At 39.1% G+C, this 18,334-nt stretch overlaps 1 protein-coding gene across 2 annotated transcripts in view; it reads left to right on the forward strand.

Annotated features, from left to right (window-relative positions):
* The window catches only part of CNST (consortin, connexin sorting protein), an 83,445-nt gene that overhangs the window by 23,512 nt on the left and 41,599 nt on the right, over positions 1-18,334 (forward strand). For both annotated transcript variants that reach the window (XM_036277459.1, XM_036277460.1), the window contains exon 2: positions 5,929-6,357. In XM_036277459.1, coding sequence (XP_036133352.1) covers positions 5,979-6,357 — 379 coding nt within the window. In that variant the 5' untranslated portion in view covers positions 5,929-5,978. The remainder of the gene's footprint in view (positions 1-5,928; positions 6,358-18,334) is intronic.

Below are 18,334 nucleotides of genomic sequence, written 5' to 3' on the forward strand. Positions count from 1 at the left end.
TAAAACAAAGTAATTAAGTAATATTATATATGTATTCCTGTATTTTTAAATTTTAGTAACACCTTATGTTTATACTCTCAGCAGATATACATTAAGATATCTCAAAAATGAGGTCATATCGACCTGAGATTGAGATTGTATTTTTGGCAAAATCTAGATTTCTTTTTGTTAGTCTGTTACTCTGTTGTTTATTTAAAGCTTCTTTGAAGTTTTGTGGTTTTCTGAGTTTTTATAGGCCTCACTTCAGTATGTTTGCCTGACATTCTTCAGCTGTACAGAGTCAACATGTCAAATAACTTTTATACAGTGGACATATTTGGAATGCTATTTTGCCACAAGAGGCTGGAAACTTGAGCAGCACTCACTGTCATGCTTTTAAAAGGCAAAATATGCCAGAATCAGGGCTGTGTGGTGATCGCTGTGTTACTGTTTCTTTGTGAGAATTGGTTATAGGCATAGGGACTCTCAGAGAATAGTCAGTTTAGATACAGCAAATAACCTTGAATGCTGTGCTTCTAAATCCAAGTCCCATACAGTGTTAGCATGTTTTTAAATACTGTGTATCAACTGGGTCTCTTTCTCCTGGAGATTTTCCCTTGCCTGCTGCTTTCTTATTATGAGATACAGGTGCATCAGAACATCAACCTTTTGACTTTGACATATTTTTCATTAAATGCTTGTAAAGAGAATGTTGTTGGTGTAGCATTGAGGGAGAGGAAAAGAGGAGAAAGAAGAGATAAAAATAACATCTGTAACTGCTTCCAAAAACAGTAAAACTATACTGATTAGAAATTCCATTAAGAAAGTTATCTTTTTGCTTACATTAAAATATTCCAACTGAAATGTGTTAGGAATGTAGACAGAAGCCAAATACTATATAATAGGTCCCTTTACTTCCCAGAGTAGGAGCAGGAAATGGATGGGAATCCATGTGCCTGACTTTTTCCTTTTCAGAAAGGAACAGTGGAAAATTGGTTCCTTTACTCCCCCATACATCTGTAAGTACAAGTCCCAAGGCTAGACATTGTGAAGAATAAACATTATCTGTGGCTGGGCTATGGGTATTCAAACTGCTTACATCTAGTAGAACACATATGCAAAACTATCCAATATAGGACAGTATTTGGGAAGGACTATATGCTGGTACAGACTGTTATAGAGGGGTATTTTATCATAGGGGTCTTTTGAAATGGAGAGGTCAGGGTAAACAAATTGAAGTGACTTTTGAGCCAAGACTTGAAAAATTGGTAGGTGTCTTGTAGGAATAATTTTAAGGCTTTCACACCTTGGAAAGACCATAAGAGTCAGTATTAAAAAGTAGTTTACAAAGTTACCTTTTGAGAATTAAACTAGTTATGTCATTACAAAATAATAGGCAAAATGTCTTGAGGCCCAAAGGAAGGAACACCTACTTTACTGGTAATAGCTACTTAAGTAGTATATTAGTATGTTATTAAAAATAATTCTCAACAGAAGAAGGTAGGCTACATAGGAAGTGGAATATTGTGTAGATCCAGCACTTTCCAGGGCAAGAGAGAACTTCCAGACTCTCGAGCTTCTGTCTTCTGCTATAGGGTGGAGATTCTTCATTGGAGTATACCTCCCCATTGTCTGTAGAGCATAATGATCAGGACTATGGTCTCAGGATCATAACTCATTAGAATTCTATTTCTAAACTTGCTAGCCAAATGACTGTTCACAAGCTATGATACTTGGTCTCTTTATTAGTATAATGGGGCTAAAATCACCTATCTGCTAAGTAATTATCTGTCTGCTAAGTAATTAAGTAAAAGTATTGGCCTGAAGAGTTTTACTAAGGGCCTAGTACATGACACTCAAGAAAACTGCGAAATAGAATCTGTAATTTTATACTCACCTAGGAGCCTTCATCACCTAGGAGCCTTCATCACTCATTTCTGGGTATCTGAATCATCTGAAAACAGGGTGTGTGTGCTGAACAGAGACATTTAGGTATTCCATGTAAGGAACTAAATCAGATATCCCATCATTGATTAATACTTCCCAGCATTCTCAAATGGTTTTGTTAACGTCAGTCTGTCATCAAGAACCTAATCTTTCCTGGAGGGGAGGTTGGAAAGACGCAGGAAGGCTACGGACCTGCTTGCGCAAACCTACCAGCATTTAATGCCAACCTGGAGATTTTTTTTTTTTTTTTAATCCTCACCGAGGACATTTTTCCATTTTTTGTTCAGATAGAGTGGGAAGGAGAGGGAGGAAGAGAGAGAGAGAGAGAGAGAGAGAGAAACATCGACGTGAAAGGGACACATCGAGTGGCTGTCACCCGCACGACCTAACCAGGGCTGGGGACAAACTGCAACCGAGCTACATGCCCTTAACGGGAACCGAACCCAGGTCTCTCCGGACCGCAGGCCAACGCTCTAACCGCTGAGCCAAACCGGCCAGGGCCAACCTGGAGATTTTTAGAGGTAATAATGGTTACCTTTCACTGAGCATTTACTGTGGGCCAAGCATTCCACTAAGTGCTTTACCTGCCCTGTTGTGTAAGCCTCAAAAATGACACGAGGGTAGGTATTAATTCTCCTCTTTTACAAATGAGAAAATGGAAGCTTGGAGACGCTAGGGAACATCCTGAGATCATACCGTTGTTAAATGGCAGAGGCAGAATTTGAGCCTCCGTGTCCTCTGCTCTCAGCCATTATGCTGTACTGCACAAGATTCAAATCACGAGAGACCTGGTTTCAGATCCAGGTCCACTTCTTTCCAGGAATACGCCCTTAAACAAGTGGGTTTTGCTTCTCTGATACTATCTTTCATCTGAAACACAGAATGAATACATCCCGTGTCGGCTTCTTCGGAGGATTAGATATAGTTGCATTAAGTGCCTGGCACACTTTCTAATGCATGGAAGCCACTCAATAAGCCATGATTGTTACTGTTTGGGGCTCTCTGGACTGTTTTCTGCTTCCCACTGGCTTCCTTGGCATGTGATCTCTGAGTCTCTTTTAGGTAAAAGTAAAACCTTTATACTTCTCAACTGCAAATACATGTAGAATGTGGTTTGATCATTTAAATTCGAAAATAACTGAGGCTGTTACCAGTTTTAATGGTTGACCTTTATCCTATATAGCCATATAAATTTTTTCACTATTTTTATTGTGGTAAAATATGTGTAATATAAACTATGCCATTTTAACCACATTTAAGACTACAATTCAGTGTCCTTAATTATACTCACACTGCCCTGCCGCCCTCACCACTGTTTCCAGACCTTTTCCATCACCCTGTGCAAGATCTGCCGCCAGGAAGCAGTCCCTTTTCCTCCTGCTCTCAGCCCCTGGCAGCTCCTAATCCATCTTCTGTCTTTATGAATTTGCCTATTCTAGATACTTCATGTTAGTGAAATCATAGAATATTTTTCGTTTCGTGTCTTGGCTCAGCATAATGATTTCAAAGTTCATCCGTGTTGTAGCCTTTATCAGAACTTCATTCCTTTCATGGCTGAATAATGTTTCATTTTATGAATCTACCACATTTGTTCTTCGTTAATGGACTTTTGGGTTGTTTTTATTGTTTTAACCACATATACTTTTAAAGTTTTTGAGTTTGAATTCCCTCATGAGAGTGAAGTTGAAGATCTCATTAAAATGATAACTACTTAAAAAAATGTTTTTTCTTTATTGATTTGAGAGAGAGAGAGGAAGGGAGAGGGAGAGAGGAATAGAAACATCAACAAGAGAGAACATGGATTGACTACCTCCTGCATGCCCCCTACTGAGGATTTGGCCCACACCCTGGGCATGTGTCCTGACCAGGAATCAAACTAGCGACCTCTTGGTGCATGGGTCAATGTTCAGCCACTGAGCTATACCAGCCAGGAGATAAAATAACTATTTTTAAATTAAAAATTACACTCTAGCCCTGCTTGGTTTGGCCCAGCAGTTAGAGCTCTGTCCTGCTGACCAAAGGGTCTCAGGTTCAGTTCGGTCAAGGGCATGTGCCTGGGTTGCAGATTTGATCCCTGGCCACGATTGGGGTCCTGCGGGAGGCAACCAATCACTGTGTCCCTCTCACATAGATGTTTCTCTCTGTCTCCCTCCTCCTCTCCCTTCCCACTCTCTAAAAATCAATGGAGGGAAAAATCCTTGGGTGAGGATTAACAACAACAAAAATATTATACCCTATTTAGAAATTCTCTTAGGTATACACCAAATTATTCTAGTCAAGTTAAATCATTTTACTTTTTATATTACATACTTATCAGTAGAGATATGTAGAATATATTTCAAGGAAGATGGTACCAGCCAGATTTAGATATTTTTATGTTTACCAAGCAGTACTTTTATGTGTGAATCAAATAAAGCATTCCAGTTGTAAAATATGTTGAAAGCGTATGATACTGTGTAGAGTTGATAATATAGTTTATACTTCCTTTTGATGTTTTTAAAGAATTCTACTTTAGCCCTATCTGGTTTGACTCAGCAGTTAGAGCATCAACCCATGGACCAGAGAAACTCAGGTTCAGTTCCCGCTAAGGGCACGTACGTCGGTTGCAGTTTGTCCCCGGTCCCAGTTGAGGTAGTGTGGGTGTGTGGGTGGCAACCATCGATGTGTCTCTCTCACATCAATGTTTCTCTCTCTTCCTTCCTCTCTTCCTCACACTCTGTCTGAAGATAAATGCAAAAATGTCCTTGGGTGAGGATTAAAAAAAAAAAAAGAATTCTACTTTACATGTCTAACAAGTAAGCATTTCTGTTTATTAATTAGAAGAATTACTTAAGACTTTTTTCAGAATTACTGGAATATTATATTTGATTCAAACCCAAAATAATGCTTGTCAAGCATAAAAATAAATCTAAATCTGTCTGGTACCATTTCCCTTAAAATGTAATGTACTTTTTGATAAGGGGGGATAAAACATGACTAATAAAGGGCTTGTAATCCATTTTGTAGATCTTTAAAATGTTAGCAGGGCCCTGGCTGGTTTGGCTCAACGGTAGAGCGTGGGCCGGAGGACCAATGAGTCTCTGGTTCAATTCTGGTCAAGGGCACGTACCTCTGTTGTGGTTCATCCGGCCCTGCTTGGGATCATGTGGGAGGCAACAAGTTGATGTGTCCCTCTCACATCAATGTTTCGTTTTCTCTCCCTCTCTCTCCCTCCCACTCTGTCTGAAGATAAATGGAAAAATATCCTTGGGTGAGGATTAAAATAAAATAAAATGAAATAAAATGTTAGCAGGATCCTTGGAACAGATTTACTTTTTTTTTGTAGTTTCAACTAGATAGCCTAGAGTTAATCATGGCCCTCTTTTTTCTTTTCTTTTTTTTAATTGTATAAAAGGAATTTGCTAACAATTCTAAGGTACTTCTCCAGGCCTTATTTTTAGGAAGTAAAAGAGATAGAACAGTATAAATATATGCTACCTGAATTTTCCCCCACATGCCTTTTTCAGTTTATTTAAAAATATATCTAAATGTTTTTATTTGCAAATATTGCTAGTGTTTGGGCAGACAGGGACTTAAACAACTAACTTTCACTTGTCTGGTTAAGTGTCCAGGTATAACATGAGTGATTGGTTCTAGCAGATAACCTTATTTAGCAAGTAATTTATTTCATTGAGACAGTGGTCCCAACATGATGCCCATTCGAATCGCCTACAGAACTTAAAAATCTATACTCTATTGGCTTGGTCCACAGAGGCTGCCATTTAATAGATTTAGGATGGACTTTGACAAACTCCACAGGTAGTAAGCATGCAGCCAGGGCTGAGAACCATTGTGTTCAAACGAGAACTAGGGGGATTGTAGGTGGGGAAGAGGTAGCAGGCATGAGCTTCAGTCATTTCCTGCTCTCTCTGACTTAGCAAACCCAAGAGAAGAGGAAAATGAAGGTCACCGAGAATCCAGAATTTAAAAAATAAAGTAGCTTTTCTCTTTTTGTCATTGTAGACATGGAAGGACTTTAATGAAACTTAAATGATTCAACAAAAGATGCTCTAATGGATGACAGTGAAACACCTACATATAATCTTCAGATAGAACCACAAGATGGGTGTCTTCCTGCTGACAGTGTGGAAAGTATAGTATCATGCTTGCCTTCTGCATCCGACGAAAATGAAAATCGACTTGACGGGGGTGGGCGTGATCATCTGAGCAGCAGTGACCGTGCAATGGGCAAACCTGAAGTGTCCGAGCAGGACAGTCTCAACAATAATGAAAGCTGCACACCGAGCTGTGAGGCGGCTGCAAGTGAGAACTCAGAAAACACTCCTTGTGAAGGCCCCAGTGATGGACAGGACTTCTTGGAAAAGGACGAAAAAACACCTGCAAAAAGAAGTTCAAGAAGCAAAAGTGGCACTGCTAAGAAGATACCACCAGGTATTTTTTTTTAATTATACTACTCCTTGAAAATAAATCTTCTTCCCATGCCATATTGTGTATTCTGTCTTGCATCTTGCTCTTCTTCTCTTAATATATTCCAGAGCTAGTTCTACCGTCACACGTACAAATCCAGCTGTGTGGCATGCTGTGCACGTGACGTGTCTCCGCAGCATTCCACTGTGTGGGCGTAGCGTTGCTTATTTAACCATTTCTTTATGGCTGTTCCCAGCATTTTGCTGTAGTAAATGTGCTGAAATTCACATTCTTTGTACATGTTTTCACACTAGATACTTTAAATATATAGAGTCCTTTTCCTTTATCAATTAGACCATATTCTACCACTATTCGCCTAAAAAATTTTATTCTGTCATCACTGTGGCTTTGATCTCTAACCTGTGAGTTTATGTGCTTGTACAGTCTTACTCAGCCTCGTTATAGAATCTCTGCATCTCACTCAGTAGGTGAATAATATATACTAACATATAATGTTGAGTAAGACATCAAGCTTTAATTATTCATAATCACTTTGGTTACAGAGTAATTCAGAGTATATCTTATTGGGTATGTGGTTTGGCAATTAAAGTTTGGAGTTATGGACTGTTTAGCCTGAATGACAGGGCAGCCTTGGAAAAAGGCCGCCTCTGGTTATTTTTTCGCGGGAACGTGGGACTGGAGAGTTCTGGCACTGCTTGGTGCAGCGCCGCTCACCCGGGCCAGCAGTCTGGCATCACGCTCTAGGGGTGAAGTGCACTGTCCCCTCTCATCTGCTGCTTTGGCTGATTAGAGATATAGTCAATCTGTCCATATCCTGTTTTTTATTTGTATTTTTTATTTGGCATAAAAGCTAAAACTTTCCAGTTTCTACACATCAGTCCTTATCTATTCTGTAAGGTACCTTGGTAACTTTTTAATGTAACTCATAATTTGACTTTCTGGTTAATTGATCCCTTTGTCTTTGCTTTTCCTTACTGGACTTAAAGCATAATTTTGATGAGATGTGAAAGCATTTTCTTAGAAGACCTAAATTAGCAGGTGATATACATAGTACTGGTTTATTCTGTATAATTCGAGGGCAACTTGGCTGTGCCTCTCTAATCTGTGAAGTTTTTAAGAACTGAGACCTAATTGCATATGTGCAAGGGTCAGGCATAGCTTCAGGGTTATGACTCCTTTTATTCCTCCTTCCGTGACCTCAGTCCAGTTCCCCAGGTGTGAGTATGGAATTTAAAGTTGTGTAGTACTTACTACCAGTGAGCAGGTATGTGTAGACTTACTGTCCCCTAAAGCATTTGAAATAATATGATTTATAAAACAGGAGTAGTCTTTATACAGATCAGTTTTAAACTTATTTAATGTAGCTTACATAAAATGAGTATAAGAGTGTAAAAAAACTGAATTAAGAGCTGTAAAACCTAAGTTTAAATCTTCTGGTTCTAGGTCACTTGGTGAGGCCTAATTATTATGTACTTTGGTTTTCTCATTTGTGTAATGATGATGTTCATATACATATGTCTGTAAAATTCCTTTCCAGGCAGTGAATTTTTTAGATTTCTGAATAGAAATGGTATAGTCTACACTCGAGTATGGTGATTCACCTCTAGCATATCTGTAGAGTTTTCTATAGATAAGGGGCACATTTTCATTTGTGCATTAAGTTTTGTTAAATTAAAAGAAGATAAGTCAGGATGTGCAAAATAACTTTAAACTGAATGAAAGTATATTTTTGACAGTAGAATTACCCTTTTCTGACCTGGAAGGAACCTAGAATGGTTACCCTACGAGACCAGTGGGCCTGTCCTCTCTCAGTACGTATCCAGTCACCGAGTCTCCGGGATTGTATCTCCCTGGGATCTCTCCATTGGCTCATTCCTCTCCATCTCCACTGCCACAGTCCAGCAGCAGCATCTTGAGCTGGAGTCCTGCCGAAGCCCCCTAAAGATGTCTCCCATCTAGCCCTGGCCAGTTTGGCTCAGTGGTTGGAGCGTCGACCTGTGGACCAGAGAGTCCTGGGTTCGGTTCCCGCTAGGGGAAGGAAAAAAAAAAGATGTCTCCCATCTTGCTTCTCCATAATCCATTCTCTGTGTCAAAACTAACAGTGCAGACATATGTGCTGGACATGGGCATATTTATTCTTCTGTTTAGTGTGGAATTTTAACATCCTAAATAAGTACATTTTCAAGATTTTGCAAATGAGTATTTTTCTTTTAACAGTAGTTTTCTTTTAACAGTAGTTAACAGTAGTTTCTAAAATGTGACATGATATATAGCCCTAGCCAGTTTGGCTCAGCGGTTAGAGCGTTGGCCTGCGGTCCAGAGAGACCCGAATTCGGTTCTCGCTAAGGGCATGTACCTCGGTTGCAGTTTGTCTTCGGCCCTGGTTGGGTTGTGTGGGAGGCAGCCACTCGATGTGTCCCTTTCGCGTCGCTGTTTCTCTTTCTTTCTTTCTTTCTCTTTCTCTCTCTCTCTCTCTCTCTCTCTCTCTCTCTCTCTCTCTCTCTCTCTTCCTCCCACTCTATCTGAACAAAAAATGAAAAAAGAAAAACAAATAAACAAACAAAAAAATGTGACATGATATATAAAACATGACATTCAGTCCCAAACCAAAAATAAGTTTGTTGTAGGTAATTGCTCTCTCACTACTTTTTTTAAAAACATGCATTAAGCCCTGGCCGGTTTGAATCAGCGGTTGGAGCACCAGCCTGCAGACCAGAGAGTCCTGGGTTCAGTTCTCGCTAGGGGCACATACCAAAAAAACAAAAACATACATTAAGGTAAATTTATTGCCTCTTATGCTGCCTTACCTAGTTTCATGTATAGTATTTGTTTTTCATGTATCCCAAAGCTAGTACTGTTACAAAAAACAAAGACAAACAAACAAATAGAGCAATAGTAATTGGAGATGTCATTATTTATAGATTTTTCTGAAGGCAGCATTTCCATAAACCTGCTAAAACCTTTAACTTTGCCTCACATAAATCCAGTTATAATTATATTATGGGGTTATTTTTTTCTTTAAGAGAATTGAATCCCCTCAATATAGTCAACCAAACAGGGTTACAGGCTGCATTGCATCAAGTTTTCACTGGCATAATTTTAGATAAGTAATATTCCAAAAATGAATAAAAATGAGCTTATAAGTATTTAAAAGCTCTATTGATATATAATTCACATACCATATAATTCACCCACTTAAAGTGTACAAGTCAGTGATTTTTAGCGTATTCAAAAAGCAGTGCAACCATTACCACAGTCAATTTTAGAACATTTCCATTACCACACATAGAAACCACATACCTATTAGCAGTCCTCTCCACCCCCCACCCCAACCTCAACCCCACCCCCCAGCCTTCCCAGCTCTAGGCAACCACTAATCTACTTTTATTTTCTCTAGGCATTCCTGCTCTGGACATTTCAGATAAATGGAATCATACAATCATACAATGTATGGTCTTACATGACTGGCTTCTTTCGCTTACCATAATGTTTGAAAGATTCACCATGTATCAGTACTTTATTCCTCCTATGGTCAAATACTCCATTGCATGGATATATCACATTTCATTTATTTGTCAGCTGCTGGGTATTTGGGCTGTTGCTACTTTTTGGCTATTATGAATAACGCTCCTGTGAACATTTGCGTACATGTTTTCGTGTGGACATATGTTTTCTTTTTGGGGGGTTATATATACATAGGAGTAAAATCACTGGATCATAAAGTAACTTTTTAACTTTTTGAGGACCTGTCAAACTATTTTCTAAACTGGCTACACTCCCACCAGCACTATATGAGGGTTATAATTTTTCCGCATTTCTCCAGAACTTGGTGATATCTGACTCTTGATTTTAGCCACAAATTTTTTTTTTTTTTACATAGCTATAATTTGCATGCCATGAAATACACCTTTATAAAGTGTACAACTTAGTGAGTTTAGTATATTCACAAAGTTGTATAACTATCTAATTCTAGAACATTTATCCCCCAAAAAAGAAACTCAGTTACTCCCCATTTTTACCCCCACCCATCCCCTAGCAACAACTAGGGCATAAATTGTGAATGGTTGTAAGATACAAATTTAGAGTAAGTTTCTGATGGTTGCTATAACAACATACTTCAGTTATTTACTCAGTCACCATAGTATCTAAACATTTGACAAAACAATTCAGCAAATGGCAGTATGCCAGGGATAGGCAGCAGATGGAAATTGAGAAAGGAAGACCCTTCCAGACAGACTTTGCCACTATTCAGTGCTCAGACTTGTTCCACTGGAGGCCTTTACAATGTGGCCACTGGGAGGTGACAAAGAGGGCCTGAAAGCTGGGAAAACAGACCTTGGAAATGGATCTGTGTCCTGAAGTCAGGCTGTGTAGTGAGAAGAACAAAGACTTTGGTTTGGAATATCGGCTCTACCTGTTCTGTGAGACCCTAGAAAAGTAGGAACTCATGTCCCTGAGCCTCTTTCCTTATGTGAGAGGGCTGATCCTGCGTGTCTTGCAGCATTGTCCTTAAAATGAGCAATCTGAATTTGAAGCTCTGTGAAGTACCCAGAGTGGAACAGGTGTTCCTACACGGTGGTGGTTTGTGTGTCACCAGATCAGTTTTAAGTGGCATGACTAGGAGCGGCATTCAGCAAAATTAAGAAATGTGTTTAATTTGAGTCTAAATCCATTTCACCTCTTCTGTCAGTATCTTTCTCCTGGGATCTTTGCAGTACTCTCTTTTTATATTGACCTATCCCTGCCCCTCTCTCCGCTAATGTGTATTACTAAAAACATATTTCAGTGCCATCCTAGCCATGCCTATTGCCATGCTAACTGATACTGATGTAATAGCTGGTAATGCCATAAAGTTTGAATCCTCAAGGATTCATATTAATCCTCAAGGATTCATATTAATATTAATATTTGCATTTTACATATCTGGCTTAGACCATAGAACCTTTATAGCTGGCCTTAAGTATATGCCTTTATATTTGTTAGAGAAACAAAATATTTATATTTTCAGACTTAGAAGAAGATCATATAATTTATATAAGGTCACATAAAATTTGAGAATTTTATTTATTTATCCTGGGGAACCAAGGAATATTTTATATATAATAGCTGGTGAATTCAGTGTACTTGGAATGAACTGGAAAATGTAAAATTTAGCCATTTTGATATTAGCAAAGTTGTTAGTGTACATCTGATGGAAGAACAATGTATTCATTGCATTTGAAACTTTGATATTTGAGTTGTCTGTAGACCTAGATAAGAAGTTTAAAAATTAGCAGAATTAATTGCATGCTTAGGGAAATCCCATATTTTAAAAATTGAATAAATCATGTTAAAGTGTAAAATGTCTAATCAAACTTTTAAGAGAAAACTAAGGGAATCCAAACATTGGTGCTATTTGGCATATTATACAAAATTTAGAGTCTAAATCCCAGCAATATTAATATGTACTAATTGGGCCTTCAATATGAATTGAAAGCAGCCAGGAGCATACCCTAGAACAGAGATTTTCAACCTTTCTAATGCCGCAACCCTTTAATACAGTTCCTCATGTTGTGATGACCCCAACCATAAAACTATTTTTGTTGCTGCTTTATAACTGTAATTTTGCTACTGTTATGAATTGTAATGTAAATATCTGATATGCAGGATGTATTTTCATTGTTACAAATTGAACATTATTAAAGCATAGTGATTAATCACAAAAACTATGTAATTATATATTGTGAAATATTTATTTCTAATTACAAATAAATGAAATTTTGTCTTGAAGCATGGTGTAGCATAGGTAACAGTCTTAATATAACAGCAGTAAGCTACACTGCTACATTTTGCGACAGTATGAGTAAAAAGCCAACGTCATTGTGAAGGTTGAGATTGCTTCTTTCTCACCAGATCTGAAGTTCTCAGGGCAGTCTTTGCAAGAGCACAACAAAGATCATCTTCCACAACAAGTCTACTTCTGTATTTAGACTTGATAAACAACAAGCTGGAAAACCCTGTTTCACAAGAGATGTTGTTGGAAATGGAAGAAGGCGCAACACAGTCTCAGACAGAACAGGATATGACTGCAAACACTTGATCCAGGATTTTGTAACTGGCATTGTAGAGAAATCAGTAATCAGTGCATTGCCGTTAATGAGTTCAATGAACTCCTCTTGTGCTGTCTTAGGAACATCTTCAACTTTAACTGTGAATGGGCTTCTGGCAAGTGCAAATGGGTAGATTTGGAAAGTACGATGAAATTTAGTCTGCAAGCACGTGCAAGTGTTCTTTCACAGAAATTATCATCGTAATCCTTTTGTCTGGTTCAGTGTCATGTTCCTCAAAGAAAAAAGATAAGGTAGGCAACATATAAATTTTATTTTCATCCAATTTTTTTTGCCAAAGCTGAAGTTTCATTTGAAATGATTGGATCTTTTCAGAAAAATCAAGGCATGTTGCATTTGGTCCTTGAAGTGATAAGTTTAACTCATTCAAGATGGCAAAGATGTCAACCAAGTAAACTATTTTCTGCAGTTCACTTTTATCGCTGAAAAGTGCTTTGAACTGCGGTCTTGCTTTCTGATTGAAAAACGATTTGAGTTCATCATGAAGCTCAAAAACACATTTTAAAACTATTCCTACGTTTTAAAACTTTTCCTGTTGACAACCATCTCACTTCAGTGTGAAATAGCAGAGCATTGTTCAGCGCATCCAACTTGTTGCACAGTTGCGAAAACAGTTGACTGTTTAAAGTGCTCACCTTTACAAAATTGGCAGAATTTATGACGCTTTTCATTACTTCTTGTAACTCTTGTGGCAGCGTCTTCATTGCTAATATTTGCTGATGAATCATACAGTGAGTTCTGACAACTTTTGGTGACTCATTCAGTACCAAACGTTGAAATCCAGATCGACATCCTAACATAGCTGGAGCACCATCTGTGCAAACACCACAAACCTTTTCCCAAGAGATCTTACGCTCTTTCAGAAATGAACCAACTGTGTCAAATACATCACGTGCAGTAGTTGTCATTTCAAGGTTTGCAAAAAAGAAACTCATCTTTAAAGTCGCCATCATTAATATACCTCACGTAAGCCAGTAACTGTGAACAGTTTGCAACGTCTGTAGATTCATCAAACTGGATGCTAAATATTGGAAGTGGAGCAGATTTAATTTTCTGAATAACCTGATCAAGAATATCAGCAGACATGTCATCTATTTTTCTGTGAACAAGGAAATTGCACTCAATTTTTGTAACAAATTCATCTCTGATCATAACTCAGTGTCTTTGGCCACTGGCAACAGTAAATCCTCAGCAATGGTGTGAGGTTTCATATCTCCGGTGATTCTGAGTGCCACCAAATATGAAGCTTCAGTGGCTGCTACGTTTTGTTTGTGGTGCTTGCCACCAGTGTCATGTCTGGCTTTCTTGAGTCCATCAGCTTTGCTTCTAAAATAGTTGGTATCTTTGCCAGCAAAGCTCGAATTTTATCAAAATGGTGTTTTAGTTTGTTCAGCTTCATAGATTCGGCTGATAGAACTTCACAACTAATAACATATTGCAGTTTTTCAATTCCTGCTGTAATTATTGAGGTAAAACCATACTGTAAAAAGTCCTTCCTATATTTTATTTTCCTAATGTTCTTCTCTACATGATCCATTGTCATGGGATGGTTTGCTAATGAAAATAATATATAACAATAGCTTTAATAATACAAAAGATGGCCCTGGCCGGTTTGGCTCAGCGGTTAGAGTATCGGCCTGCAGTCCAGAGAGACCTGGGTTCGGTTCCCGCTAAGGGCACATACCTTGGTTGCAGTTTGTCCCCAGCCCTGGTTGGTCGTGCGGGTGGCAGTTACTCGATGTGTCCCTTTCACATCGATGTTTCTGTCTCCCTCCTTCCCACTCTGTCTGGACAAAAAATAGGAAGATGTCCTCAAGTGAGGATAAAAATAATAATAATACAAAAGATGAAATATGGCGTAGTTTAGTCAAAACAGTTCATTAAAGTTTCCTATGATTTACCATTCTCTGTTATTTTTCTTACATACATGTTACTATCACAAGAGGGCAGTATTCACATCAACCGCAGTGGAATATAAAAAGAACAATCAGCATCCTGATTAAGTTCCCATGGTACAGATACCTTTTTTTGTAGAGGTTGATGATTTTATAGTACATGATTTTACATTTACCCAGTAATTATAATTCATGAAGTGTCGTTTTACCTCCAGTACTGCTGCTTTTAACACAGTAGCTGCTTTTAACAGAGTAGCTGCTTTCTACACAGTAGCTACTCTCTACACATGTGTCACTGGTCTGCATAAGTACCTTATGGCCCCAACCCTGTCACATATACCTGTATTTGTACAGGGTGTATGTGATGGGGTTGGCGCGGTGATGTCATCACACCAGGTACTCAAATGTGGGCGTATCTGCTATGTGGGTGGACCCATCTGGAGACGGATAGAGGAGTAGTGTCTAGGTTCCTAAGACAATCGGAAATATGTTTTCCCATGATTTTAGGCGACCTCTGTGAAAGGGTCATTCAACCCCCAAAGGGGTCACAACCCACCAGTTGAGAGTCGCTGCTCTAGAAAGTGGTAGAACTTGAGGGAATACTTCTAAGTGCAGTGATTTAAAAGAAAAAAGTTTCATTGCCCACAGGATTACCTGCTTTTACAACCAAAGAGCCAATAGACATGGAGACTTTGGCCTTAAACAGCCTTTGGGAGCTCATGGACTTGGGTTTGTTCAGTTCTCTTGGAGTTTCATGTAGTTCATTTCTCAAAGTGGTTTCTCAGATCCACTGTGTATCTACAAAATCTAAATATTGAGTATAGGATACTCAGACAAGTGTGTATCCTACCTAAGTGAGCCTTCCATATGAGAAGATAAAATAAATAATGGTCTTTGAGTTCAAGACAATGTGACTGGAGTCAGAGTGCTTACTTACTAAGGAAGGCTTATAGATGGGTGCACTGAGTATATTACTGAACTTGACTTTTAGCCATCAATTTGTGAGGACCCAGGTTGAGAGCAGTCAGGTCACTTTCCTTAGGTCACAGGGCAGTGTGACTGCAGCTGTGGCTCCTACCACAGACCTCTGCTGCTCCCCTGAAGGCTGAGACTCCCTGAGGGCACAGGAGGATAAGGCACACAGTGCGCCACGTGGAACAAGTGGTAATTGTGCCCTGATTACATAAGACACCCTTTGACCCCAAGTCAGGTCAGAAGGAAATTGGCTCATTTGCAGGTTTATCTCACTCATAGTACTAGTTGAGGAAAAGGTAGGAATAGTTCCTTTTTACTACTTAAATGTATTTAGCCAAGGATTGAAGATATTTAAATGGTGAGCACTCTCTGCTCTGTTATAATAAGTAGAACCTTAGAGTGATGAAATGTGGCAGGAGCAAAGGATTAAACTGCAGACCGTCTAGCGTAAGAACTACATAAACCATGTATAATTTTTGTTTCTGGTCCCTCTCCCAAAATTATGGCCAAGTTATGCCATCAGTATGAATGAGTAAGATGGTTTGAGGAATTCAGGTGTGCAGCAGTTCCAAGAATCATAATGAAATCGCAGACATGAAGGCATTTTGTCCTTTTTTTTATTATTATTGCAGTAAAATATATACATAAATTTGCCAGTTTAAGTATATAGTTCAGTGGTATTAATTACATGTTGTTTAACCATCAACACTATTTCCAAAATTTTATTTTTATTTTTTTATTTATTTTATTTTATTTTTTTTTAATCCTCACCCGAGGATATTTTTCCATTTTTTGTACAGATAGAGTGGGAGGGAGAGAGAGGAAGGGAGAGAGAGAGAGAAACATCGAAGTGAAGGGACACATCGAGTGGCTGCCACCCGCACGACCAACCAGGGCCGGGGACAAACTGCAACCAAAGTACACGCCCTTAGCGGGAACCGAACCCGGGTCTCTCCGGACCGCAGGCCGACGCTCTAACCGCTGAGCCAAATTGGCCAGGGCTATTTCCAAAATTTTAATCACCCCAGAGACTCTGTAAGCTTTAAATAATAACTCCCCATCCTTCCTCCCCTAGCCCCCGATAACCTCTGTTCTACTTTCTGTCTATATTAATTTACCTATTATAGATATTTCATGTAAGTGGAATCAGATGGTATTTGTCCTTTTGTGACTGGCTTTTTTCACTTAGCATAATGCCTTCAAAGACCATCCCTGTTGCAGCACATGCCCCCTTCTGTGTATCCATTCATCTGTTGATGGATATTTGGGTTGTTCCACCTGTTTTTTGTTTGTTTGTTTTTAATCCTCACTCGAGAACATTTTTGCGTTTATCTTTAGATAGAGTGGGAGGGAGAGAGGGAGGAAGAGAGAGCGAGAAACATAGATGTGAGAGAGACACATCTCAGGACCCCAACTGGGCCGGGAACAAACTGCAACTGAGGTACATGCTTTTACCCCAGCTTTTTTTTGCTTTCCATTTGCTTGGAAAATTTTTTCCATCCCTTCACTTTCAACCTATGTGAGTCTTTTGTTGAGAGGTGGGTCTCTTGTAAACAACATATAGATGAGTCATGCTTTCTTATCCAATCAGCTACTCTGTGTCTTTTTATGGGAGCAGTCAATCCATTTACGTTTAAGGTGATTATTGATATGTACTTATTTATTGCCATTTTTGTTTAGTGTGGTTCTATTTTTCTTCCCATTTCTACTGCTAATTACAGCAGTCCTTTTAACATTTCTTGCAGTGCTGGTTTGGTGCTAATGTATTCCCTTAGCCTTTTTTTGTCTGGGAAGCTCTTTATTTGATCTTCTATTTTGAATGATAGCCTTGCTGGGTAGAGTAGTCTTGGATTCAGATTCTTGTTTTTCATGACTTTGATTACTTCATGCCATTCTCTTCTGGCCTGTAGTGTTTCTTGTGAGAAGTCAGCTGAGAGCCTTATGGGGTTCCCTTTGTAGGTAACCTGTTGCTTATCTCTTGCTGCTTTTAGGATTCTCTCTTTGTCTTTAATTTGTGCCATTTTAATTACTATGTGTCTTGGTGTGGGCCTGTTTGGGTTCTTCTTACTTGGGACTCTCTGTGCTTCTTGAACTTGAATGCCTTCTTCCTTCACCAAATTAGGGAAGTTTTCTGTCACTATTTTTTTGAATATATTCTCTATCCTTTGCTCATTTTCTTCTTCTTCGGGGACTCCTATGATGCGAATACTATTACGTTTCCAGTTGTCCCATAGTTCTCTTAAGCTGTCTTCCTGTTTGTGTGTGTGTGTGTGTGTGTGTGTGTGTGTGTGTGTGTGTTTGTTTTATCCTCACCTGAGGACATTTTTCCATTTTTTTGTTCAGATAGAGTGGAAGGGAGAGAGAGGAACAGAGAGAGAGAGAGAAACATCGACGTGAAAGGAACACATCGAGTGGCTGCCACCCGCACAACCGACCAGGGCCGGGGACAAACTGCAAACGAGGTAAGCGCCCTTAGCGGGAACCGAACCCGGGTCTCTCAGGACCGCAGGCCTTCGCTCTAACCGCTGAACCAAACCGGCCAGGGCTCTTCCTGTTTTTTAATAGTTCTTTCCTTTTGTTTTTCTGATTGGTTGATTTTTTCTACCCTGTCTTCTAATTCACTGATCCGGTCCTCAGCTTCCTCTACTCTGCTTTTTAAACCTTCCAATGTGTTTTTCATTTCTGATATGTCATTTTTTATCTCTTCTTGATGGTTTTTAATTTCCAATTGGCTTATTTTCAGTGTCTCTATGTCCTTACTCATGCTGTTGAGCTTCCTCAAGATCATGGCTCTGAATTCTAGCTCTGTTAACATGCCTAATTGCTCCACACTGATCTCATCTTCGGTGGAGGTGTCTTGTTCTTTCATTTGGCTTCTGTTTCTGTGTTTCACCATTTTGGCTATCACTGTGGGCTTTGGAGCCTGTCAAGTTTTCCCTGTGGGTGTTGGTGTTCTGCTGTTTGTGGCTCCCTCTTCTGTGTTTAGATGAGCGAGGGAGGACG

Source organism: Molossus molossus, unplaced genomic scaffold, assembly GCF_014108415.1.
Source record: "Molossus molossus isolate mMolMol1 unplaced genomic scaffold, mMolMol1.p scaffold_m16_p_23, whole genome shotgun sequence".
NCBI classification, from domain to species: domain Eukaryota; kingdom Metazoa; phylum Chordata; class Mammalia; order Chiroptera; family Molossidae; genus Molossus; species Molossus molossus.